General features: G+C 41.1%; 8 protein-coding genes across 8 annotated transcripts; 6 read left to right on the forward strand and 2 right to left on the reverse strand.

Annotated features, from left to right (window-relative positions):
* EAF02_001767 (uncharacterized protein) lies at positions 1 to 851 on the forward strand (the record flags this gene model as incomplete). The annotated part of the gene is made up of 2 exons (XM_038897815.1): positions 1 to 149; positions 197 to 851. 2 exons carry the CDS (start codon positions 1 to 3, stop codon positions 849 to 851), a joined length of 804 nt encoding a protein of 267 aa, XP_038762790.1.
* Positions 852 to 1097: 246 nt separating this feature from the next.
* EAF02_001768 (uncharacterized protein) lies at positions 1098 to 2075 on the forward strand (the record flags this gene model as incomplete). The annotated part of the gene is made up of 1 exon (XM_038897816.1): positions 1098 to 2075. The coding sequence occupies one exon, from the start codon at positions 1098 to 1100 to the stop codon at positions 2073 to 2075; it is 978 nt and encodes a 325-aa protein (XP_038762791.1).
* A 1375-nt stretch (positions 2076 to 3450) lies between these two features.
* On the forward strand, positions 3451 to 3723 carry EAF02_001769 (uncharacterized protein; the record flags this gene model as incomplete). Its single annotated transcript, XM_038897817.1, has 1 exon — positions 3451 to 3723. The coding sequence occupies one exon, from the start codon at positions 3451 to 3453 to the stop codon at positions 3721 to 3723; it is 273 nt and encodes a 90-aa protein (XP_038762792.1).
* A 541-nt stretch (positions 3724 to 4264) lies between these two features.
* Positions 4265 to 6151, reverse strand: EAF02_001770 (uncharacterized protein). The gene is made up of 4 exons (XM_038897818.1): positions 5331 to 6151; positions 5149 to 5280; positions 4862 to 5092; positions 4265 to 4771 (listed from the first exon to the last, which is right to left on the reverse strand). Exons 1-4 carry the CDS (start codon positions 5566 to 5568, stop codon positions 4533 to 4535), a joined length of 840 nt encoding a protein of 279 aa, XP_038762793.1. The 5' UTR covers positions 5569 to 6151; the 3' UTR covers positions 4265 to 4532.
* A 1338-nt stretch (positions 6152 to 7489) lies between these two features.
* Positions 7490 to 8710, forward strand: EAF02_001771 (uncharacterized protein; the record flags this gene model as incomplete). The annotated part of the gene is made up of 8 exons (XM_038897819.1): positions 7490 to 7613; positions 7667 to 7765; positions 7818 to 7907; positions 8014 to 8031; positions 8082 to 8189; positions 8240 to 8320; positions 8433 to 8450; positions 8562 to 8710. The coding sequence occupies 8 exons, from the start codon at positions 7490 to 7492 to the stop codon at positions 8708 to 8710; spliced, it is 687 nt and encodes a 228-aa protein (XP_038762794.1).
* Positions 8711 to 10338: 1628 nt separating this feature from the next.
* Positions 10339 to 11474, reverse strand: EAF02_001772 (uncharacterized protein; the record flags this gene model as incomplete). The annotated part of the gene is made up of 2 exons (XM_038897820.1): positions 10339 to 10838; positions 10934 to 11474. 2 exons carry the CDS (start codon positions 11472 to 11474, stop codon positions 10339 to 10341), a joined length of 1041 nt encoding a protein of 346 aa, XP_038762795.1.
* A 2759-nt stretch (positions 11475 to 14233) lies between these two features.
* Positions 14234 to 15460, forward strand: EAF02_001773 (uncharacterized protein; the record flags this gene model as incomplete). Its single annotated transcript, XM_038897821.1, has 3 exons — positions 14234 to 14345; positions 14392 to 14775; positions 14826 to 15460. 3 exons carry the CDS (start codon positions 14234 to 14236, stop codon positions 15458 to 15460), a joined length of 1131 nt encoding a protein of 376 aa, XP_038762796.1.
* A 2567-nt stretch (positions 15461 to 18027) lies between these two features.
* On the forward strand, positions 18028 to 18285 carry EAF02_001774 (uncharacterized protein; the record flags this gene model as incomplete). Its single annotated transcript, XM_038897822.1, has 1 exon — positions 18028 to 18285. One exon carries the CDS (start codon positions 18028 to 18030, stop codon positions 18283 to 18285), a length of 258 nt encoding a protein of 85 aa, XP_038762797.1.
* Positions 18286 to 24251: the final 5966 nt, after the last annotated feature.

A 24251-nucleotide genomic window follows, 5' to 3' on the forward strand; every position in this document is an offset into this window, starting at 1 on the left:
ATGTTAGCGACTAGTCCAGCCTTCGAATCTGAAAATACAGATGGTCTGAATTTACTTCCCCTTTCTACTTTGTCCTCCTCGGTAACTACATATACATTCGCCAAAATTCAAGAAACATATCCACAAAGTTTTATCCCGAATTTAGTGCTGTGAGTCTGCCTCCATCAGAAGCCCCGGGGCTGCGTCGTTTACCCAGGTCGAATGAGTTTTGCGGGTGTCTGGCCGTTGGCTTACGGCAACGTATCTTACCGCTACACAAAATCGAAGTGTCTACAACTATTGTTTCGGAAACCTTTAAAACAATACTCAAGCAAACCTTTGTCAATTCTGTGACATTGGAAGATGGCCAACTTTGCGCGTATAAGTTCTCTATTTACGACAGGGTCAGTGTTGTTGGGTTTAAGTGTAAATTTGGCTCAGATTGTCTCTACGGTTTCATGAAGGAGAGGAAACAAGCAGAAATCATTTATGATGTTATGGTAGCTAAGGGCGATACCGCCGGCATCATCGTACAAGTTCCCGAGGGGCCCAATTTTCTTGTCACAAGAATTGGTCATGTTCCGTTCGGAGAACGTGTTCATGTCGAGATCACTTATGCTGGAGAGTTGAAACAAAATATCGATTGCATGCGCTTCAGAATTCCAGCTTGGATCACTCACTGCTATGGCCTTAAAAGCTCCGCCAAGCATCCATCTACCGTTGAACCAGTCAAAAGTTCCATCGATCATATTACTGGCGAGATTAATATCACAGTGGATATAATATTACCAAAAAGAAAACTGATCAAAAGGGTTCAGTCTCCATCGCATATGGTCGCGGTGTCCATAGGAGCTGTTTCAACTGCCACTTAGGAAGTTTTATTGATAATATGGCGACTAGGACGCTGTCAAACATGCCCACTGATTTAGAGAAAGATTTCGTTTTAATCATACAGGCCAACGATATTGAAGCACCTTACATTACGCCCAGTTGGAAACTCACCCTACCATCCCAAATCATCGGGCCTTATTAGTATCACTTGTCCCCTCTTGTCCTCCTCCAAATTCGCCACCCTTTCAACATCAGAGATCGTTTTTGTTGCAAATCTTAGTATCAATATGAAAATAGATATTCCAATGCTCGTCTCGACTTTAAAAGTGTTTCTTAAGTCACTACCAACTAATTTTAAGCTCAACATTCTCTCTCTCGGAAACAAAAACGACTTCTTATGGTCCCAGAGCAAGGACTACAACAACGAAACTATCCAAGAAGCTATGCAATATCTAGAGATATTGGATGCAGGATATGGACCAAGGGAGCCGTTCGAGGCAATTCAAGCTACTATCGAAAATCGAATAGCTGAGATACCACTGGAAATCATTCTCCTTACTGGTGCAATCTCATTTATTTGTAAAAAGGTCCGATATCTAGAGCCCCTTTTACATTATTTTGATGAGCAGGTGGAGAAATCCCAAGGAAATATTCGAGTGTTTTGTCTTGGCATTGGCAATCCTGCTGCACATGGACTGACTGAAAGAATCGCTAGAGCAGGGAGTGGACTTTTTCGGTGTGTACAGAGTGGTGAACGATTAGACGCAAGTGTCGTCCACATGCTTCGTGGAGCACTTAGCCCACGGACGTGGGGTGCGGTCCTTGATTTTGGGTGCGACGAAGATGATGACTTCAAGTTGATTGATAAGGTCACAAAGAAATCGGAAGTTCTGCGGTCCGAGCACGAACGATCAAACACTTCTTCCTCATTAGTACCTGGTTCCAACAATAAAGATACCGATACATTTGAGACTTTCCATCCGCAAATCATCCAGGCGCCACATAGAATGCCTGGCCTATTTGCAGAAATTAGAACAACTGTATATCTACTTATTTGTCCGAGAATCACACAGAGAAACCCAGCGTGTATCATTTTACGTCACTCGCCATCTGACAGATTACCAATTCTCGAAATTCCAGTCCAAGTGCTCACAGAAAAAAAACCCTACAAATCCATCAACTTGCGGCTCGAAAGGCAATTCAAGAAATTGAACAGTCCCGAGGATGGATGCATAGCCAGACCACTTCCGAAACTCAAACCTTAGCCGAGAAAGAAATTGTTCGACTCGGCGAGAGATTCCACATCATGAATAACTTGTGTTCATTCGTAGCAGTTAGATCAAGTGACGAGGAAATTCTAAACGAGAAACTTTTCAAGCATAAAAGCTAGAAAATAAATGAAATAAATGAAAAGTATTAGCCGAAAATCTGAAGAAAGGTCTATTCACCTCACTTTCGATTTTTTCTTTAATCAAAAACTTTACCACTATATCATTATACAACATAATACAGAATATGTTAAATAAACAATAATATAATCTAATTCTAATACAAATAGATTTTTTACATAAAAATAATTACCTTAAACTAAATCTAAGACCTTATTGATTGAAATAAGCTTTGTTAAATCCAAAATTCAGATTAATTCGATTAATATATTAAAAACGATTCTTACAATACAATATTGATTATGAAATTTTTGATTGTATTTAATAAAACAATTACTTCATCAATTACAGAATCTGCCACCACAGGGTTACTAGTCACCTATATATCCTTTTTTTAAAGCATCAACGTAAACAAATTCCCCCTCTTCCCCCATCCCCCCCCAAAAAACTTGATTCTAATATTTATCATCGACTATTCATAACATAATCAACTACCTACCCGTAGGTGTATCAAGGTCGCTGCCGGTCAGAATTAGTACTACCGACCACGACCATCTAGGGTGGTGAGCAGGCAAGTACTCGCATTATTTTCGTAAATCCAACCACTCCAATCATCATTACCACATAGCGAAAATCTCTCAACCGGATCCGTACCGTACCAAACCAGGAATACTCTCAACATTGTTATCACAGAATTTCGTCACATAACACACTCCCAACTTTTGATATTGAATCCTGACAGATGACAGCCAACTATTGCTTTCCATATCCATACTACTAATAAGTAATCCCCTATAAATTTATATTATTATCAATAGTACCCACCATACACCAACAAATTTCCTAGAAAAACAATTAGTAATATAATTACAGAAAGAAGTTCAATCACATTGGCATTACGATACTCTAGGTCTGATTTCCGGTCCCCAAGATCTACCTAACCCATATGTTGGACTTCAGCCTCGAGATACCTGTTAATTAACCATTGCCACCTATAATGGATGCCACGTGACTACAATCCGTATCTTATATATAGAGCATACGTTGTCACCTTATTGAACTCAATCAAATCACCATCACGTTCTTCATTATCGTCATACCACACTCAAAGATCAACTACGAGCTCTTCTCTCATACATTCACATCCAAGCCGATAAGAAATAAAGGAAGATAATTTCCTATACTCTTTTCCATATATACATCTCTATCAATCCAAGAGAACCGTTCAAACTTATTCGCATTTCTATACATCATGAGTAGTAATGTATCCAGAGGATCCAAGGCGGACAAGAGCACAGAAGGCCAACGCCCACGTCAAAGCAGCTCCCATAAACCAAAAGCACCACAAGCAAAAGAGTCACGCAATGATGAGCAAGGAACAGTCTCTGTCTCAGAGAACCGTGCTACTCGCAACAAAATAAAGAAACTGGAAACGGACTTGGACAGTATCAGAAAAAATCGGCCAGAAGCTACAAAAGAGATAGCAGATCTAGAGAAAGAGTTGAGCTATCAGAGAAGCATATGACCGCGATGAGAAGGCCGAAAGATGATGGGATTCTACTTGAAACAAATCAAACCAGAAGTTACGATACAAAGTTTTCCATTTGAGCAAGCGAAGGGTTATACTCTGACTAAAAGAATGACTATATCAAACTAGAGAGAATATAACAAGATGAGAATTACAGCCAAATCGCACATGAAAATCCAGGTATAATGTCTTTGGAAACCTTATACATGACGATTATTTGAACGTAAACATCACTCACTACCTACCTATCGGGAATAGATATCAGGATCGTATATCTGATACAGCACTATTACATCAAGCTATGATGAGTAGCTTTGCATAAAATGTGGTCTGGTATTGACGGACTACCCAGCTTTTATAGATTCCTAATGGATAGTCATATCAAGAAAACTTCGCTATATTTCCCTGATGTAGTAATATCAGGAGTTGTGCTGAGTACCTAGGCAGATAGGTATGCAAAAACACTCTTTTTTAATGTGCAAGGATGAGATGAAACGAGACGAAAAAGAGTTTATCTTGAAGATGAGATGAGAATTGAAATTGAATGCGCTTAAACAAATGAATAATTGTTAAATCTCACTGGAGATATCTATCAACAGTAAAAAGTAGTACTTCGTAGTTCCTGAATATTACATTTGAGATTATACTATAATCGAATATATAACTCCAAGAATCCAACCCATTTGGATCCGAATACCTACCTACCCAATCCAAACACCATATTCAACCCAATCCAGCCCAGCCCAGCCCAACCTCATCCGATTCATACATCATTTATTCAGTCGTTCTCTTCTACCCCTTCACCCTTAAGGTATACTCTCCAGAACATCACTCTCCTCTGGTCTTTGTAGAAAATCCGGTGGTCCACCCGCAGGTAATTGTCTTTCCTCTGCCCATTGTCTTATGGCATCGAAGTTTTTGCATTGGTGTTCGGTGTTAAAGTCTACGAATGCTTGTGGCTTGGATTTATCCCACCATACTTGGCCGAGGACGCCGGTATCGACTTGGCACATGAGTTGTTGGCGGATAATATCTAGACAATGGGCTGGAGGATGTTAGTATATGTTTTGTGGAGGTATTTATGAGATGTATTGGAATAGTTTGTAACGAAATAGTAAAATCGAGATAAACTTACAGACGTGGTATTGAACGATATTATCATCATTCACAAATGCTCCTTTTCCTTGATCGCGATAATAATCGTAATTATAATAGAGAGATTGTCTCACAAGGTTAAGACAATGCAAATGATGTAGTCCTTCCAGATTTACCGGAAATCCTCCTCCGTATTTTTCGTTGATTTGAACATGAGCAGATGTCAATCCGGATTTCTCTGCCTCACTCGCTGGTAATGCGAAACTTCGGTCTATGGATAATTAGCTTTGGTCGAGTCAATTGAATCATATATACAATAGTACTTACAATGTACTCCCAGGCTTCCCCATGCTGCATCCACTTCCGGGCCTGCTTTTAATCGGAACGCATTTTCTTTCATGAATGATCCATTGAACATCACTGGCTGATATGATGTATCGATATCATTCAGAATAGGAGCTATTTTCGCATTAGAACAAGAGATGGGAGATTCGAATGCTGGGTCATACAGTAATGTTGCACATAACTAGGACACAATTTCGCGGGATCCGCTACAAATCGAGAACCAATCCATATACCCAATCCAACTGACAACAACGATACTACCGGCAGTGATAATATATACCAAATGGTGCCATTTCGTCTGGATGTTGGCTTATACGTTGGCTCGGGATTCGAAAGTAAACCTTCACCATCTTCTGATTGAGGTACTTGATTGTACTTGTCTGAAAATGGAGAATAGGACATATCGACAAATGGATATGGTGGGGTACAATTTGAAGTTCAAGATGCAGGAAATCTTGGATAACAATCAATCATTCAACAGTATACAATATCCGAAAATATCAGATGAAAATACAAATTAACTTTGATAGAAAAGAGGAGATGAATGAAGTGAGGTTAGGAAAAGGGTTTGTTCGTTCGACTCGATCAGCGACTTCGCCATCGAAGTATCTATCTAGGTCGTTCAAATACTTTTAGTACCGATTCTCTAGTCAAACTCAATTGAACCCTAGACTATCGAATGGAAGTAATGATCCGATTTGATAAGAAGAAAACATGCCACCAGATTGGAGAGACTCATGACGCATGTTCCAAGACTTATTCAAGGGCTTAACTTGTGTTGTGCTGTACGAGGTTGGCTTGGTGGTTGAAGTGGACCTAATGCACGAATGTGGGAAAAACCGATGGAGGCTTGGAAATACCGGTATGGTGAGATATGGTGAGATGTCAAAGGTAAGAGATACTCGTAGAAGGGAGCAAACACGTTGAGAACTTGAGAAGTTGAGAACTCGAGAACTTGAGGTGACTCTCCAACCCCCCGGTGAACTGATCGACAAATCACTATTTAGTGGAGAGACCTGCGGGCTGCGGGTATCTTTCAGGGATCATATTTATACCCAGACTTGCCCAGGTAGGGTACACATCGCTTATGAATTTAGTGTCGGATAAGCTGGAAAAAAAGGGAAAATAGGGTCCGACAGCTAACCCTCTTTACATTGTGTTGTCAATTTTACTTGGCGGTGTTGTTTCTTGTTTCTAAATATACTTCTTCAATTCACTTCACTAAGTTCACTTCCAAGGTTCATGACTAGAGAAGCTAACAAGTCAAACGAGCTTTGCACCCGTTCTCACGACTTTTCACGTCAACTTAAGGTTTTTTGACAACACCACCCTTTTTCGTATTCTTCTCACTAGAACTACTGTAACCTAGATACCCTCCATACCCTTGATACCCTCCATACCCTCCATACCCTCAACATCCTCGATACCATGAAAAGTCAAAATAATAAGCATTTCACTATATCTGATCTTATTTTTCCTTCCCCACAATCGAAAAGATGTCCAATTATCCGGTCGTTCCAGAATGCCAAGATCAGAAAGAATGGATCTTCGTGCGTTCTCGTATCAATCACCTGAACGTAGATCATCAAAAGATACGAGCCACCCAACACGAGTTTAAACTGTTAGACCCCGCAATTTCCATGCAACCTTAGTCTATTACACCATATTCCAAACTCACATAAGCCTTTCACCGATGACATGTTATGAATATCCGCTGCGGCGACATTATTTTCCGCAACACTCAAATGTACGATTAGCCAAGTGGCTATGCAGATACGAATTAAGCGATGCCGCGATAGGAATACGTAGGTATTCAGAAGCTTAGTTGGTGAGCCGATTTTCCCCATACGTACAATGTGCGGGATAGGATGTATCTACTTGGTCTCGTACTCCTTACTTCCGAGTTCTATCACGTCTTTAGGTTGCTATATCGCTGAATAGCTATCAATATCAATGTCGGTGTGTTAGCCCGAGTGGGAATTTCACAAGTATCATGACGTGGGAGTAATATCGTGCCCATTAAGAAATTTACAACTTGACCGATTGAATGACACGTTGCCAAGAATAGATACATTTGATGCTTTTCTTACGTGGGTGAAAGCATCGCCTGTTTCGGTAAGATGTATCCAAATGGATATTTTTGACAATACATCGAGGCGGGTGTCTAGACTCTAGGCGGATGGTAGTATCCTGAAGTTATTTAAGATCTATCACCCCACGACACTTATTCATTATTCTCATCAATCATCATCTTCCTTCTTCTATTACTCATCTCTCTCTCTATCATTCCCAATCAATTTACTACAATCAAATTACATTCAATATGCTTTTCTCAAGAGACTTCATCATGCTTTTGGCATTCGCCGCCGCTGGCGCTGTCGCTGCACCTGTTGCAGAACCTCAACCAGAAGCCAAAGCTGATGCTTCCCCAGCGGACTATGGTGACTGTAAGACTACCTCCATGATGGCCTTGGAGTAGAGTGCTAATGCATATTTCTAGATGGTGATTACGGAAACTATGGAACATACGAGAAATACCCATCTTCTTCCTCCGTTACACCAACACCAACACCAACTGGATATGGTAGCTATGCCAGCTGTAAGTAGACACATCAATTATATCTTTTGAGTCCAGTCTAATGATTTCGTAGACGGTACCTACAAGAACAAGAAAGTCAGAGAAGCCGCACCAGAGCCTGCCCCAGTAGCAAAGCGTGCTGACTATGGAAACTATGGAGACTGTAAGTCAATCAATTTCAATACATTTCATAGGCTTCATGTTCAGATCAATTTATTCTTTGGAAACTTGGATTTATGACTATGAAATGCTGACCCAACCTCCTATAGATGGTGACTACGGAAACTGTTCGTACATCAGGAGCTATTTTGATACAGTACTAACATCATGATTCTAGACGGTAACTACGAAAACTATCCTTCCGCCACCCCTTCAAGCTCCTCATCAAGCTCCTCATCAGCTACACCAACTCCAACTCCAACCGGTTATGGCTCATACGCAAGCTGTAAGTCACACGTATCATACATATTGCCATCGACTAATCATTTTTCTCAGACGGAGCATACAAGAACAAGAAAGCACGTGCTCCAGAAGCCAACCCAGAAGATTATGGAAACTATGGTGATTACGGTGACTGTAAGTCCAATCTCGATCTCTCTTTCCTTAAGCCATACTCGCACTCTCATATGTTCTCAATTGTCTCATGGGTTCTCCTGAGCAATGCTGACTTTGCGCTCTGTTCATTCAGATGGTGACTACGGCAACTGTCCGTGAACTTCCTCGCTTTATCACTATCCCATCCCTCCCTCCCACTGCATCTTATCCACCCAATCCCATTCCCACACGCATAACTAACCATTCCTTCTTCTAAAAACAGACGGTAACTACGAAAACTACCCCTCTGCCTCCACCTCTTCCACCACCGTCACCCCAACCCCAACTCCCACCCCAACCGGCTACACAAACTACGGTTCCTACGGTACCTACGACAACTACAAGCGCGAAGCCGATAGCGCCTTAGCTTAAGCCGATGATCTTTTGACGAATTTTATTTTGTAATTACAACGTGAGTTGCATTCCCCTTTTCCAACACACATTGATCAAAATCACATACTAACAGCGGAAATAGACTCCTTTATGACTGAATGATATACGCCCCTTTAAATAATTAATGATTATTATAATGATACGATACGAGATGGTATGAAACTGCTCCTACAGCAAGCATGGATTTGGGAACGAAGAATGAAGAATAAGAGTAGATGGATGGAAGGAAGGAGAGAAGGATTGAATAGTTTAGCTTGAGCAATCGAAAGAAACTTTGATCCTTAACCTTTACTTTGCTATGCGTTATGAATCACCGGATCGCGATGACTACTATGAACACTTCATTTACGTACACCTCGTTGACAATATATTCTATTGCGAGGAAAAACTACCTAATATTCACTCCACTCCATCCAAGAGGCGTGCCCAGAGTAATTTACCAATACACACCCCACCACCTCACCACCATCCATTACACACTAACCCCAAACTCCTCTAGCGCGTTTTCCAATTTTTCCACCATATATTTATTTCTTCAAAGCTCAAGCTTCTTTTCCGCGCACTCTTTTTTCTTCGCCATCCATATGTACATACCTAATCATGGCGACGAAGGAGTTTGCGCTTCATTGCTTCGATCGATCAATTGATCAATGGTTAATGATCAATGATCAATGATTGACCAGTTGAGAGTTCAATCAAAAGCACAATCAAGTCGTGCACACACGCATCTACATTCATTCAATCACCCACCAACCGCCGCATATTCAGCGCGCGATCCTCCAACAACTACCTAACCACAGCTTCATCTCCAAACAGCAACATCCCAAACAAACCACAACCGTACGTTCCCACCTCTCCTCTTCTGTTTCCCACCAATCCATCCCATCCACACATTTCCTTCCCCCCCCCCCCCCTACTCCCAAAAATAAAATGATGATCAACACATACGTTATACCCAGCTCACTCAGAGACACAAGTTGTCATTGCTGAGAACGCGTTCAGCTTCTGATTTATTTTTTACTCTTTTCTTTCTTTGATCTTTTCATGAATGATTTGGAAGGGAGTTGAGACTAATTTGGTTTCTTTATAGGATATGAAGTTTTATATGAGGTTGTTGGTTTGAGGTTGGATAGAATCGGCATGGGGACGAGTGATTGTGGAAGGCTTACAATGTGCGGGAGTGAGCGATAAATATGGTGTTTAACTTGAGTTTACTGAAGCTGCTGGCAGGTACTCTGGCTCATAGAATATCATGTCTCCGCGAGCTTCCTAGTCGCTTCTAGCAGGTAGGTCCAACAAGCTAGTTTAATCAATATGTTCTATAATTCTTCATCGATCTATCTGCCTGTCTATCATACTACTCTGTTTCGGTCTACTATCTATCACACACGCAATTGATGGATCTCAGACATACCTACACATGAATCATCCATCCATCATACCTTTCAACTCCATTCCAAATGCTATGCGTTATCCCAATACCAAAATGCTCGATGTAACTAACGCCTGATGCCCTCACACCAATACCACATTCTACCTTGACCTTCCTGTATGTATTTCTCTCACATATCACAAAGTCATAGACACGAAAGATTACCTTCCTTCCCTCAAACTCGAATTATTTTCCGAAACCGAGTCCAGCCCGTCGCGACGACTCTTTTGCTCCCATTCCCAGCACATTCTCTCTCTCCCTGTCTCTCCACCTCAATCTCACTCATACTCCTCTCCCCATTCCCCTCCCCATTCCACATTCCATCCACCCCCCTCCCCTCCTCTACATCCCTCTTCTCCCTCTCCCTCATCAAAACCCCCTGTCGTCTATACAAACCCACAAAATTCCACGTCCCCCACAACTGCGCCGCCATAAACACCACATGCAACAAGGGCGTTGAGATTTTAAACGCTAATGTCCATCGATTCCACAAACTCCCAAAGAGAAACATCGTGACGATTGTTTCGGCGATTGTACCGGTGAAAGTGGTGATAGCTGCCATGCGGAATATTTTGCGGAGGAAAGCGTGGGAGGTGGGGTTGCAGCGGTATAGAATGATGGTGAGGTGAGGGAGGAATTCAGAGAGGATGTCAAAGGCTCCTTCATGGGGGGAGGCTGTGTTAGTTGGTTGAGGAAAAGAGGGAGGGGTGTTGCAAGGAGATGGGGAGATGGGGATTCAGGTGAAGATGTGTAAGGGGAAAAAAACGTACCCCAGACTGTACACAAAATAAACTCAATCGTGGCATCCCTCTCCTTTACCAAATCCAAACTTATCGCAATGGCACTCTGACCAATCAAAATAGTCCCAATATGATGTCCCACACTCACTGGACTGATCTTTGGTCGATACAGTAATTCGAATATGTACATTGCGATTAACATTTGCGCGGCGATGATGAGTACATCTCCCATTGTGGTCTCGCTTCCTGGCGCGAATGGGGAATGTAGAGAACTAGTGAGGAAAGTGACTGAGATGAAGGGATAAGCTGCGAGGATCAAGATGAGGATCTTTGTGAGGCCGGCAATGTGGTGGTTGATGAAGCCGGAGCGGAGGGCGGAGCCCGAGGGCATGGTTGTGAAGGTGGAGCCGTAGAAGTAAGGGAGGAGAAGGGGTTCGAAGAGGTAGTAGCGGATGAGGAAGTAGAGGATGAGGATTATGGAGAGGATGAGACCGGAGAAGGGAGAGAGTTTGGAGATGGTTTCGAGGGGGATTTTGGTGATATGTGGGGAGGCGGTGTCTGGGGCGGTCATTTTTGGGATAGGGAGGGGAGGTGATGACTGGTTGTTGAGGGGTAGAATGAGTAAGATGTGGTTGTTGACTGCAGCGGTTTGAGTTGAGATGTGACTCGAACTGTGTTATTCGATCAAAAAGAGAGGAGGTAGATCAAAGATGTTGTAGTCGAGTAGGTTGACTGAGTGTTTATAGGTGCCTGTGTTGATCTAGCAGTGACCTCGAAGAAAGCATAGAAATAGAGTGGTAAAAGAAGAGAGCAAACAGACAGGCCGAGCCCCGAACGGAATTAGATGGAGAGAATTTTGGAATAGACAAACATCGAGTGAATATGAGAAGTAGGAAAGCAAAGTAGGTACCTAGGTAAGTAAAGGTAGGTAGTTAACAGCGCCTATGTAACACAGAAAAGAAACCTCCATCAGAACAGATTCCAGACAAAAATATAATACAGACCATCCTCAGCATTATATATGAATGGGAAACGAGCTCAAACCCAATTCAATCAAGTAAGAATCTGAGGAAGTATACTTTTTCAGCCCTAGCTCAGAGAGCTCGTACAGAAGTATCTAGCATTGTAGTTGAGAGATTTTGTTTCTCGTAAAATGAAACGAAGCTTATGGTGGCACCTCTCTAGGTAGGTACCCAAAAGGACCCTTACTTTTTGAAATTGAGATCTTACGTGAATATCTAGCTAGGTATGTCTGTCAAAGACAATGATTGGATGTCGATTGAGGCTAGAGAGGAGAGGAGGAAGGTACGATGCATTTCAGGGTTTGAATGAGGCTTGAGCAATTTCGTTTGGCGGCCGAGTTGCGGGGTGGTGCATGATGTGATTAGCTGAATGTATATTCGTTAGCCAGACTGATGGTTTGGACAATTGAATTTGGTATGTTGTGTGGTGAGTAAGTAGGTAGGTGGTAGTCAACATTGGCGTTTGAAGATACAACACTTGTGGCGAAGGACTATGAGCGATTGGAATGCTTAATAGTGTATTGTTGATGCTGGTACTGATGTTGAATTGAGATGCTTCTTCGTTGGTATCACTTATCTAGTAGGGATGCTGGTTTTGTGTAAGCACCTACCTATACATATAACTATATCGTAAGTCGCTCTACCTAATACCTAACTACCTACCTACCTACCTACCACAAAAGACGGAAGACTCGCAGTAGTCGTAAATCTCTTGAATATAAATATATTTAATGTTACAACAAGATCCAAATTATAGAAGTACTTACTACTCATTTGTTTACGTTTGCATCCTGAGAAATACATCAAGACCCTGCTTCTAGAATCGATCGGTAGTAGACCCCTATCTCATACTCCGACCTTAGCATCCCTGACAAATCCAATCATTCATCAATCTTCATGTGTCAAGATAACTCCCGGCTTGGCGATAAAGCTTGGTACTGAAGCTTAAATCATACTTTATTTTCTAACTATCGTTTGATGTTTCTATCAGAAGATCAACGATTCGTATGTATTTCACAATTTTGACGTTTCTTGGTAATGGTCTTACGGTATGTGAAACCGCGCTCGACAGGTAGGTTTTTTATGCGTGTTTGTTGGTTGGCATGATTGGAGATTTAGAGCTGCTCGTATATATAAATTTTGAGGATCAAAATGCCGCATTTGAGTCAACTTCTATGGAGTTTAGAAGGAGCCATCTTCATTAGGCTCTGAATGTTTTAGCCTTCTCCGTTGTATGAGAACCATCCAAGCTCTCTCAAATTATCCGAGTTCCATTTCTACCTACCTAGAGAAGTACAAGAACAGAAATAGGAACAGTCGTGGAACGATACAGACTTCAACCAGTCTCCGGTATGGTTCATTATACGATGAGACCTCAGTAGAAAACGACATTTGTTCTTCGGAAAATTCTTGAGAGGACAAACCGACATTCAGCATTCAAGGTTCTGTGCCATTCCTCAGTTTATGAGTTTCCAAAGATTTTGGGGGCTTCGGAAAGTGTTTCCCTGATGCATTCAAATGATCTAGTTACTTTTTTATGTCGGATTCGATGTCTAGATATTTCTACCTGCAGACGGAAAGGGGAGGATTTTGGAATGGCTCAGCATGAAGGGCAAATGGGTCAACACGTGCTCTCAGAAGCATTCAGTACATTGGTGTACTAACGACGCTATTGGCAACAACTTAACTTGGGGGCTATCTACTTTCATGACTTATCGATGAACAAATTTCGAACTCACTACCTCTAAATGCTTCAAAGTTGTGTTGTTACCTGGGTCACGTGTGAAAGATGCCAAGTCGGAGAGTTCGTTGCTCCATTCTAGCGCTTTTCATTGGACAATCCATAGGTACATGTGGACTTTGCTAGGCTGTGTTTATTCTGCGCCAGCGCAACGGTTTTCATTACTATCCATATTTACGTGAAAACCAATTGGTCTCATCCTTCACCCATTTATCATCCTTGGTGACGAATTCCTCACATGTCGGAAATGCGTTGGATCATGCACAAGCCGCTGGGGTTTTCAGTGAACCTGTCCTGTCAATTGGATCGTTTAATATGATGGAAGTACGTACAGTCTCACCGATTCTTCATTACATGGCGGCTCTCATATAGCCAGAGCTTCATGGCGGAGTTAAAATTGAGTTTGTCCTAAAAATACTCTATGAGGTTGTCCTTTGGATCTTGTGTCAAAATGGCAACTATATATAAGGCTTACAGCCATGTTCAGTCCTGTTATCGTCCGTATCTATATCCAGTCTCGATTGCAATACACCACTTGCTTTCAGGTTATGCATATCCCTAAAAGTCATGTCTTCCACGACGACCATAACCAGCAGTGCCTCGACAATTGCATCTGCAACAGCATCATGTATCAACGTCAGGCCAGATAAAAATGGTCATGTATCCGAATGGGCTTGCAGTATGTACTTTCCTTCTCACCGGAAATCGACGGCTAATCATAGTAGATGCCAACTATAATTTTTATCCATCGCTTGCCGCCGCAGTTGTCTTCACGTTACTATTCTTCGTCGTTACAATAGCGCATCTCTTCCAAGCTTTTTATCACAAGAAACTAAGACTATGTTGGGTATTGATTATGGGGTGTACGTGGGAATTTATGAGTTTTGCGATACGCTCAGCTGGTACGAAAATGCAACAGAATGTTGCTCTGGCCACTGTTTCTCAGATTCTGATTTTACTTGCCCCTATGTGGTTCAATGCCTTTGTTTATATGGTTCTAGGACGAATGATTTACTTCTTCGTTCCAGATCAGAAGGTTTGGGGCATCAAAGGTATCCAGATAGCCAAGATCTTCGTATGGCTTGACGTGCTATCCTTCACAACACAACGTAAGACACTTCAGTCCATTAACGGAGCTTTTTCCTAACTCATTGCATAGTTGTGGGCGGTATACTAATATCTCCCGGCGCCAATGCAAATATCTTAATGACCGGTACCCATATCTACATAGGCGGTGTTGGATTCCAAGAATTTTGCATCCTGCTTTTCACAGCCATTGCCATCAAATTTATGTTCATCATGCAGCAACGAGAAAGATCTATAGGAGTTAGTGCCAATCAAATACTAGATCAAAGACATCGCGGTTGGAGACCTCTCTTATATATCATATTTACATCTCTCGTCCTAATCACCACACGAATTATTTACCGCTTGGTAGAATTTTCAGCTGGTCTTGATCCAAGCAAGAATCCAATACCATATCATGAATGGTATTTCATGGTTCTTGATGCTTTGCCTATGTTGATTGCAATTGCATTGATGAATGTTCTTCATCCTGGTAAAATATTAGTCGGCGAAGGAAGTGAGTTTCCTCGATTGTCGAGAAGAGAGAAAAGGGAAATGAAGAGATTGCAGAAGTTAGAAAGAGAAGCTGCAAAAAACGAAAAGAAGGCAATTAAGATGGGAAAGAAAGATGCTGTTATCTATATCAGTTTAGATGATCCGACAAGTACCCCTCCTGGTTATTCAGAAAATACCAGCTATCCGGGTTACAATCACAGGTATAAAAAGTGAGTATTTTGGAAGATAAAGTTCTGTATATATGAAAATGATTAGTTGTCGCACATTGGAGTGGTCTCGTCCTCCCGTGAAAAGCTGAAAGTGTCGGTGGTCTTGTGTTTGGGGACAACACGTGTATACCTACTCATCGGCAAAGTTCCGATGATTCCACCGCATGAACCGTGAATCTATCTTTTGAGGCTTCAACAACTGTCAAATTGGCATTTGATTCTGCATAACAAATTAAAATTCGATTGCTTGATCTGATTTTCTTTCAATCTTTATTTTTTTGCGATCAGTGGATTGCATATGATTCTATTTAAAAACTTCTTCGTCCCTTACTTCACGCGCAATTCTCGGGGACTTGGTAACACAATGGCTTTGTCAAACGCAAGTATCCGAATGCAGTGTTCCACAACACAATTTCGCACTTTCTTTTGCTAGATTTAGACAGTATCTTGTAGAGACAAACAATACAGATCCACGTTACTCCCTGTTGTTAATTGAATTTCTAGACCTATAGAACTTTTTTCGGTGCTACTTACATTCCTTGTTCCCACACGAGTATCTTGCCTCCTCGGTTCAACACACCTCATTTTGCATGCCGTGGGTATTTTATATCACTCTTGTTCAACATCAAGCCATGGCACTCGTAATGCAAGCCAGGGCTTGGTTTAAACGCATCGGATTCGCTGAATTGAGCCATTATGTCTTTCCTCGAACGAACATTAGACCAGGCGTTCCACAATAAATCGACCCGGAAGATAACAAAATATGGAAATCGGATAACAACTCGACATACCCAGACATGAATAATAATATGACATATTGAAAAGTCTCCAATATACATCGTCTTTCACGAAATTACCTCTCACTCGCCATTGTTATGTATTGAGATTGAGATTTGAAGTTGAAGATGGGAGTTCTCATGGAGCGAATGGCGAAGGCATCGGCAAATGAACCCAGAGCTGGAACAGTTTTCTCGATTATTTTATCTATGATATCAATGGCAGTTTTGGCAATTTGTATGAGTAAGTCTATCCACCCGATAGAAAAAGCTGCACGATTCGCGAGATACTAAGGCTCTTATGCAGCTCGTCGCGTTCAAAATGTACAGGATTGGTCTCGATACCCTCTCGTTTGTTGGTGTAAGTTTGGAGGGATTATCTACAAAGCTTTTATTGCTAAGAATTTGGCACTAATAAACAAATTGAGCAGTGGTTCTTTTGATATATTTTGATTCCCTAGTATTTGTTCTTGGGTCCGCAGTTGTTTCGGCGGGGTTTGGTGTCAACTATTCACAGTATATGTGCTCCAATGCTATTATACTATGCTTGTCTTGTTATATGACGACCAAAGTGAGTATTGAAATCAAGGAATCAGATTTGTTGTTTTCTGGTTCGACTCTGGGCTCTCAATTTCCAATGATATATCCAGCCAGCTGTACTTACACGATATTCTAGGTAGTAGGTTTTCTTCACTGCAAGCGACCGCAACATTCACTAAAGCTAGTAGCTCATCTACTATTTCCTCGTTGAAAGGGTTGTAAGTTTTCTCTTCCCTTTTTTACTCTTATACTTACTAAGATAACAGTATATTATTCGTCGATCGTCAAAACCGCGCATCAAAGATCCGCTTTACCTCTTCAACTCGATTGGAATGCTAAGTTAGTCACCTGATTTGTATGCGATGGTTCAAACGTTAATCCTCTTAGTTCCTTACTGCATAGTCATCGCGTTGAATTTTATCTTGTGAGTGTGGCTCCGCGTCTTTGTTGGAAAGGAGCTCTTGTTGATTCAGATTCCAAAGCCGATTTGCCAATTATGAGAACGGTGAATGTCGGATTGGTATGAAACAAGTCGCGATGATACCTCTTATTGTAGGTTTTTTGTCGCCTATTATTCTAATCCTTCGGTTTCCACTCGAGGATTATGTTTATTAACATTCGGTAGGCCTTCGATATATTAGTCAACGTAAGCCCATAGTGTTCGCTGTAGTCAAATATCAGCTTAACATATATATATATAGGTCTACCTAACGTCCTTGTTTCTCGTTCCACTACAAGGTGATTTTGCATCGACAATTCTTATCACTCTTCAACTAATTCATATAGGCTTGTACTCCTACAAAAATAACCCAAACTCACAAACACGTACCGTCGCAATCCGCACTTTTATTGGAAGTTGTTGTGCACTTACTTCCAGTGTCGTGTAAGTTACTTCCCCTGATCATTTAGAATGATAGCTGATAATTTCCCAAGTAATTTGACTTTATTATTGGTGCTGAAAGGCGAACCAGGCTGGATATGTCTCATGTGTTGTAATCTCGACAGTAAGCCTCTATCTCATCTTCTCTTTACCAGAAATCCTTCAAAAGACTCATAGATATATCTAGTACTCTTCAGCGTTCTAGTCCTCCACTGGATAACTTCTAAAGACAATGCTTCCACCTTCCTCCCGCGTCGTTCTCACTCACACGCTCATTCACATACCTGTTCCTACCCTACGATCCGTACTAGCACTCTCCCTTCTCCTATTTCTCCCCATCCACTTATTTCCAGTCCTCGTTCTATTCCCGAGAATATGGGATTTTCAAATCGAGATCATTTGTTTACGAGCACGAGCGGTATGAATGGTGCGACACTAGATGGTTATAGTTATGCGAGGGATGCTATTGATTTACCGACGGTTACGACGACTGTGACTGCAGGTGTGGTTGTGGGAGATATATTGGATGAAGAACAGGAAAAGAAAATAGAGGGCTCGGGAATGGAAATGGAAATGGAGAGACGCGGATCAGGAAACCGAAAATGGCGATTACGGTTGAGAGGGATCATGTGAGGGAGGTGGTAGAGACGGGAATTAGAATTGTGAATGATCGTGATCATGAGAGGTTGATTTTAACGCTACCCAGGAGTATTAGTGGAGGTGGGGGGAGTATGGGGATTGAGATTGGAAGTGGGGAGAAAGAGAGGGGGGGTGGAAGGTCAGGGGAGGAGGATGATACGGATATTTCTTTTTGAGACGAGAGGTGTAGTGTTGATGAATACATATATGAGGAAGCTTTATTAGACAATAATGACCTGACAATTCATGATCAAGGAATATTTTGACGCATTCATCTCAAACACTCGAGTTTATTGAAGAGGGAGATCGCCCATCTTGTACGATACCAGAGATGGATTGCCCAGGTGAATCCTATCAGTGCATCGATTTTCATATTGAAAGCGTACCTGAAAGCCATGACCGAGAATACGTGCTCTACCTAGGTACTTGCAAGTCGCAAGTGAATCATCCACTACCATGACCCCTCATTTCACTCCACCGTTAAACGCTCTCGACTTTGGATATATAATTCAATCAACCCTCCTATTAGATTCAACGCCATTCAAAGACCCCGAAACTTTCAATAAAGAAGGGTTTCGACTCTCCGTATCTAATGACCAAGCAAGCGAGACGTTGGGCTTGACCGACAAATGTGGTGCTCGCTGGCTCCGTGCAGCCCCCTACGTGTGGCTTTTTGTCTTCTATTCTTAGAGATTAACCTGATATTTCGAAAGCGGATTGAAATGGGATGAGATGAGATGAGATGATACTTGTCGATTACTTTTTTTGTTGTCTGTTGACACTTTGCAGTGTTGATTTGTAACTTTGCTATCGTCTGACTGGATATGGTTATTTTGATTCAGATGGTATCCCTATCATATACGATAGAAGTTCCTCCTCCAATCACTCGTGGTTCAGGGTAAATTTCATTCTTCCTTGAGGGAGTGAGTTTTCCAGTTCTGGTGGGTAGACGACGGATAGTTTCTCAGAAGTCTTCTTGCTTTTGGATTCGTAACTTACTGAGTCGTTGCACCTAGTGTGCTGTAGATTCATATAGCTTTCAAATACGAACTGCATCTGGAAACTGTCTTCTATCCACTGTTCGGTAAAATTTCACTGTCCCGTAGGTATGTGAGGTATTGATTCATTTTGTACAGTCATTCACTCATTAAAGAGGGGTAAGCTTTGGGCTTGAGCTGAATCCTGTGTCTTTCCCAGGTTGAGTTTGATAATTGTTTGATAATCTGAGAATGCATTTCGTAACTATAAGCAAGCACGAATGGGAGGAAGATAACGTACTATCAAGTATCCAATATCCCATGACACAATGAATCAAAGGATTTCTGCCCAGATGGGTGTGACCTGAGATATAAGATAAAAATGGAATATGGATATTTGAGATCTAGCAAGCTTTAAAGTTGTAGATTGATGGTAGACTTTCGATAGATCCGCTTCATTTACGATATTTCTTTCATCTTCTTCACCTCCCATGTAATTTTGCTGTCAAATTCTAAGACTTTCAAAAGTAATATCTCACCGTCGCTTCTTCTCAATGCCGTCAATCGAATTATTCCACCCATCTGATCAAAAAATGATTGCCATTACATCCTCTCCGATTCTTGCATTTAAGTAGCAATCTTGTGATCCCTTTACCAAAGTTAGAGAGAACAGCATCTCCGGCTACAGTCCTATGAGCGGGCTTTTTTAGGGTCAGTTGAGCCCCAACTTCAAAACGGTCTTTACTGCAATACCGAGAAGTTTACATCGATATTTCTCTATAGATATAGATATATTTACTTTCAGTGTTTCATCAGCAAGAGAGCAGGTGACACATAGTATATGTGATTCACCCACTATCCCTTCAAGGACAGCGAGGGTGAAAGCCATACCCCGCATTCTGATTTTCAGATTCAAGAGTAGGTCTCTATTAAAGTGGTCCATAAACCCGACCATAAACCCAAGGAGAAATCAGACTTAGCTCAGGACGACGACTTACTGGATTGATTTTTGACCTCACACTCTATACTTTCTCAGATCTTTAGAAACAGTGCCCAGTAACTGTAGGGTTCTGGGCTCAATTTCGACTTATCTATCTGGTCCAAAATAAATAAGATTATCATCAGCGACAACAAATATCAAGTTTCTCACGATGACAGCGAAAAGAGCCTCGACAATATGAGACATGATGAAAGAGCATTACTTAAACCAAGAATTGGCATGTAGATTACTACCTATCTACTTTAAACAAGTGAGCGGGCCCATTTTAATTATGATACCCCAGGAAGAAGATCAACCATTGGGACAAGTATTCGTTGGTGCTAGTTGTGTTGCCCTTTTACTTCAGGAATACAGCCATTATTAAATATTACTCAGGCTAAAAAACCCCCTCGATTTCCCCCAAACCCTGCCATGGAGATGTCGATCACAGATTCATTTTCTTTTTGACACCGGAATAAAGCAAAGTAAATAGATATGATTCACCATCTTTCACATCAATATTAAGGAAATATCAAAGCCATACCCCGCATTTGCCCCTCAAGATCGCGGAGTGGTGGTTGTACAAGCCAAGCAGGCGACTGAGGTGTCTCCTCAGACTGTTAAGCGGGCCATATTCCATACCTTCCAAGGTTATAAAAGATACTTGGAAGACAGCATATTCGGGTCCATAATATCTGAGGCTAAATTTATGATTGTTGGTAATGGTCTCGAGCTCTGGTATTTCTACGGTCTGCAGAAGGCGCGGATTGTGGGACAAGCGATGTAAAAATTGCTAGAAAGTTTGACTAGATGACTAGCGGTAAGTTCAGATAGTAACGAGAATCATAAAATCTGAAATGACAACTATATTTTTAGTTTAATCACGCAAGCCAATTTCTAAGTTCGACTTCCATTCAAGAATCATGAATTTCGCCAATACCGTTCCCATTCCTGGACACGGCAGTCTGCAGTGGTTGCGAACTTTTGTCTCGAGTATTCTGAGACAAAATGAGATTGTAGTATATGATAATAGATATAGATATAAGTTATATTTTTCTTATATATAATATTTATATTTATGTAAGACAAAATATGATACAATATGACCTGACATATGGTTCTTTTTGTATTTATTATATAGAAGATTATTAGATTAACTAAAATCTTTAATACCTAGTCTATATAAACATTCAAAACTTTTGTGGATTGTAGATATGGGACAGTCTCAATGTATCTGGTTACATCCCACTTGCAAATACCAATTTTGAAACCCGAAATTGCTATTATCCTTGTACCGTCATGGTCCGTAGTACTTCCAAGAATCCCATTGAGCTTTGCGACTCTCAGTTCATTCTCTACTTCTCAATCCAAAGTCCTACGGCATTCACTCAAATAGAACGCAAGTCGAAATAGACTAACTCTCTAATTCACTACCCAGAAATTCCTCCATTTCCCTCATTGCTGGATGTGTTTCCTATTTATCCCGTGATAGGACTTATGCCACTACCTACGCAACCCTGACTCCTCCCTCTACTCCTCTCACCTCTATATAAGCGTTCCAACCATGATCAAAATAGAGCAGCTAGATCATTGATAGATGATGAAGATCGCTGGGCTACTGGCACCGCATTATGATAAGGAAATTATGGAACTCTTGATAAATTCTGAAGCACAGTTTTTTCTTTTCATCTGCTAGAAATCCAATTTCCACTGTCATTATATAGAATACAGTGGATTCTCACTACCTTGATTGCTAAGTGCTTCAGATGACTATCAACCCCACCTCCCTGATCGCCCAAACGTTAACACAGCAGCCCCCAAAGCCATTAAGCATTCTCAACCTCAGCAATGGCTTGGAACCACACGCAAGAAAGACACACCTGCGATTGGCCTCGTTCTTTTTCAACTTTAATTGTCCTAACATTAGCATCTGACAGTTCTTATATAGACAATGAATGAGATACCATGCAGCCTAAAGAACCCCGCTAGTATCACTAGCCAGCGAGCAACGAGTGAATGATTTACTTTTTACTCCAACACCTGATTCAACAATCCAGCGACCCCTCTTTACACTGTTTACAATCTACCACTGATATTCCACTATTCCTACCTCAAAACTTACCTAGTCCATAAAAGGCACGATGCTGACGAACAGGAACTTCAAACTCCTGGACCTCCGGTGTAGAGATAGCATCCATGAGCATGTAAAAGTACCTTTTTCTTTTCAGAATGTGGCAAAGATCAGATAGATAGAGAGAATAAGCTTAGACTCGGCAAGAAGACGTAAAGAAGTGAGATTGGATTTGAAAGGAAAAATGGGAGCATGAGTTAATTCCAAACGACAACAACTGGAAGCAAATGAAAAAAAAGGAATTGGACCGACAACAGTAAAGTACCAAACTTAGGTCCAAATAATAGTTATTCCTGACACTAGAATTGCTGTCCGCATTCGCACTTCACACTTCACACTCGAAAGTAACAGTTTGCTTCCTCTCCATAGGTACTTGCAGGTTGTGGAACACCTAAATCGGGTTCGATTATCCATCTCAATTGACTGAAATCGAAGAGGAAATTAGTTCCTCTTATAAATGAGGTAAGATGCGAGATGTGGGCTGGAGAATCTAATAGACCTACAGTGTCCGAAACAATTGAGGATGAGAGTAGCGATGCATACATCATACACTCACACAACATATTATTCACCTACATGCCCCGCTCATCCAACTTGATGAACTCAACATTTTTTCTATATAAACTTTCTTACATTCCAAAGAAGAAACATTAAGCGTAACTAAAATCACCACAATCATCTTTATATGAGTTTGTGGAAGCCACTTCTCTGTTTTTTTTCTTTCTTGGATCAATGATGCTAAATATTCTCTAGAATTTAGCTTTCTCGAGATATGAATAGATCCAAGATAGAAGGAAGATATTGATGACACATGTTAAGCAACATGGCAGCGGTATCTGGAGAATACGACAATGACTAGTGAATATCGACGAAACATGACAGACAACAGTAGAAACAAAGAAATCAGCTAATACCTACACTATACCCGATTATACATCTCAATCTGCACAGTTTCCCCTGAGAACAAATGATGTTCAAGCCGAAACACCAGACGTCAAAGCACCCTACTTTTTCTTTCTCACGTTTTCTATACACCATCTACAAAAGACTTCAAGATACCATCAACCCTTTATATATTATCGTAACAGTAACAGCGATCTCCGGTCCACATCTTCCTCGCCAAATGAGCTATCAACTCACTCTTAACTCTAATCCACAGTACAATTACTCACATCCCATCCCAGCCCATCTCATCTCCTCAGAACTTTCATAAACCATTACTATATAACCCCCCTCCTCTGTCCTCAATCTCTGATCCTCAAATCCCGACACAAACTTCACTTTTAACATTAAGGATCATATACAGCTGATGTGTTTTTCAAACCTTTAGCACATCGACTATCACCTGTAAAATAAAATAAAAGATACATGCTACAACTATATATCTTCTCTATTTTGAAGATGAGATTAGGAGAGAAGCGAAGATCAGTTCTGGTTTGATCTAATGGTACAGGAAATTGGCAATAATTGGAACAGACGACAGTGGGTACTATATGGTGGTGGTGAATTAGAACGGAACGAGACGGTAAAGGTTGGCTCTCAAGATCTGGTCCAAAATTCGGATCATAGAGAGGAATATCTTATTGACTCAAGTTTCTTCCTCTAAAGGTTCTTCCTTAATTATTATCTCTTGATCCTCCATGGGGTTTGAATGAACAGAGCTTACCACTTCACATTGGTAATAAAAGTAGTATTTAGGTCTATGGTGTGGATCATTATTAACCCCCAGAACAATAGCAGTGAAGAAATATCCATGAATAGCTTTATTAAACAAAAGCATAGGAACCAGAGAAATTGTTTTTCGAGAATCTGCATACAGGACTACCTGATGTTTATTCTCCAATCAAGAGTATAATGAAACTAAAGTATATCT

Source organism: Botrytis sinoallii, assembly GCF_014898435.1.
Source record: "Botrytis sinoallii strain Bc 23 chromosome Unknown BSIN_002, whole genome shotgun sequence".
Lineage (NCBI taxonomy): Eukaryota > Fungi > Ascomycota > Leotiomycetes > Helotiales > Sclerotiniaceae > Botrytis > Botrytis sinoallii.

Bases quoted from the DNA above. Each gene is read 5' to 3' on its own strand.
- EAF02_001770 (XM_038897818.1), bottom strand. From the start codon at position 5,568: ATGTCCTATTCTCCATTTTCAGACAAGTACAATCAAGTACCTCAATCA. The intron at 5,281-5,330 runs GTATGACCCAGC...ATGCGAAAATAG, and splicing joins TAGTTATGTGCAACATTACT to CTCCTATTCTGAATGATATC. The intron at 4,772-4,861 runs GTAAGTTTATCT...AACATCCTCCAG, and splicing joins TATCGTTCAATACCACGTCT to CCCATTGTCTAGATATTATC.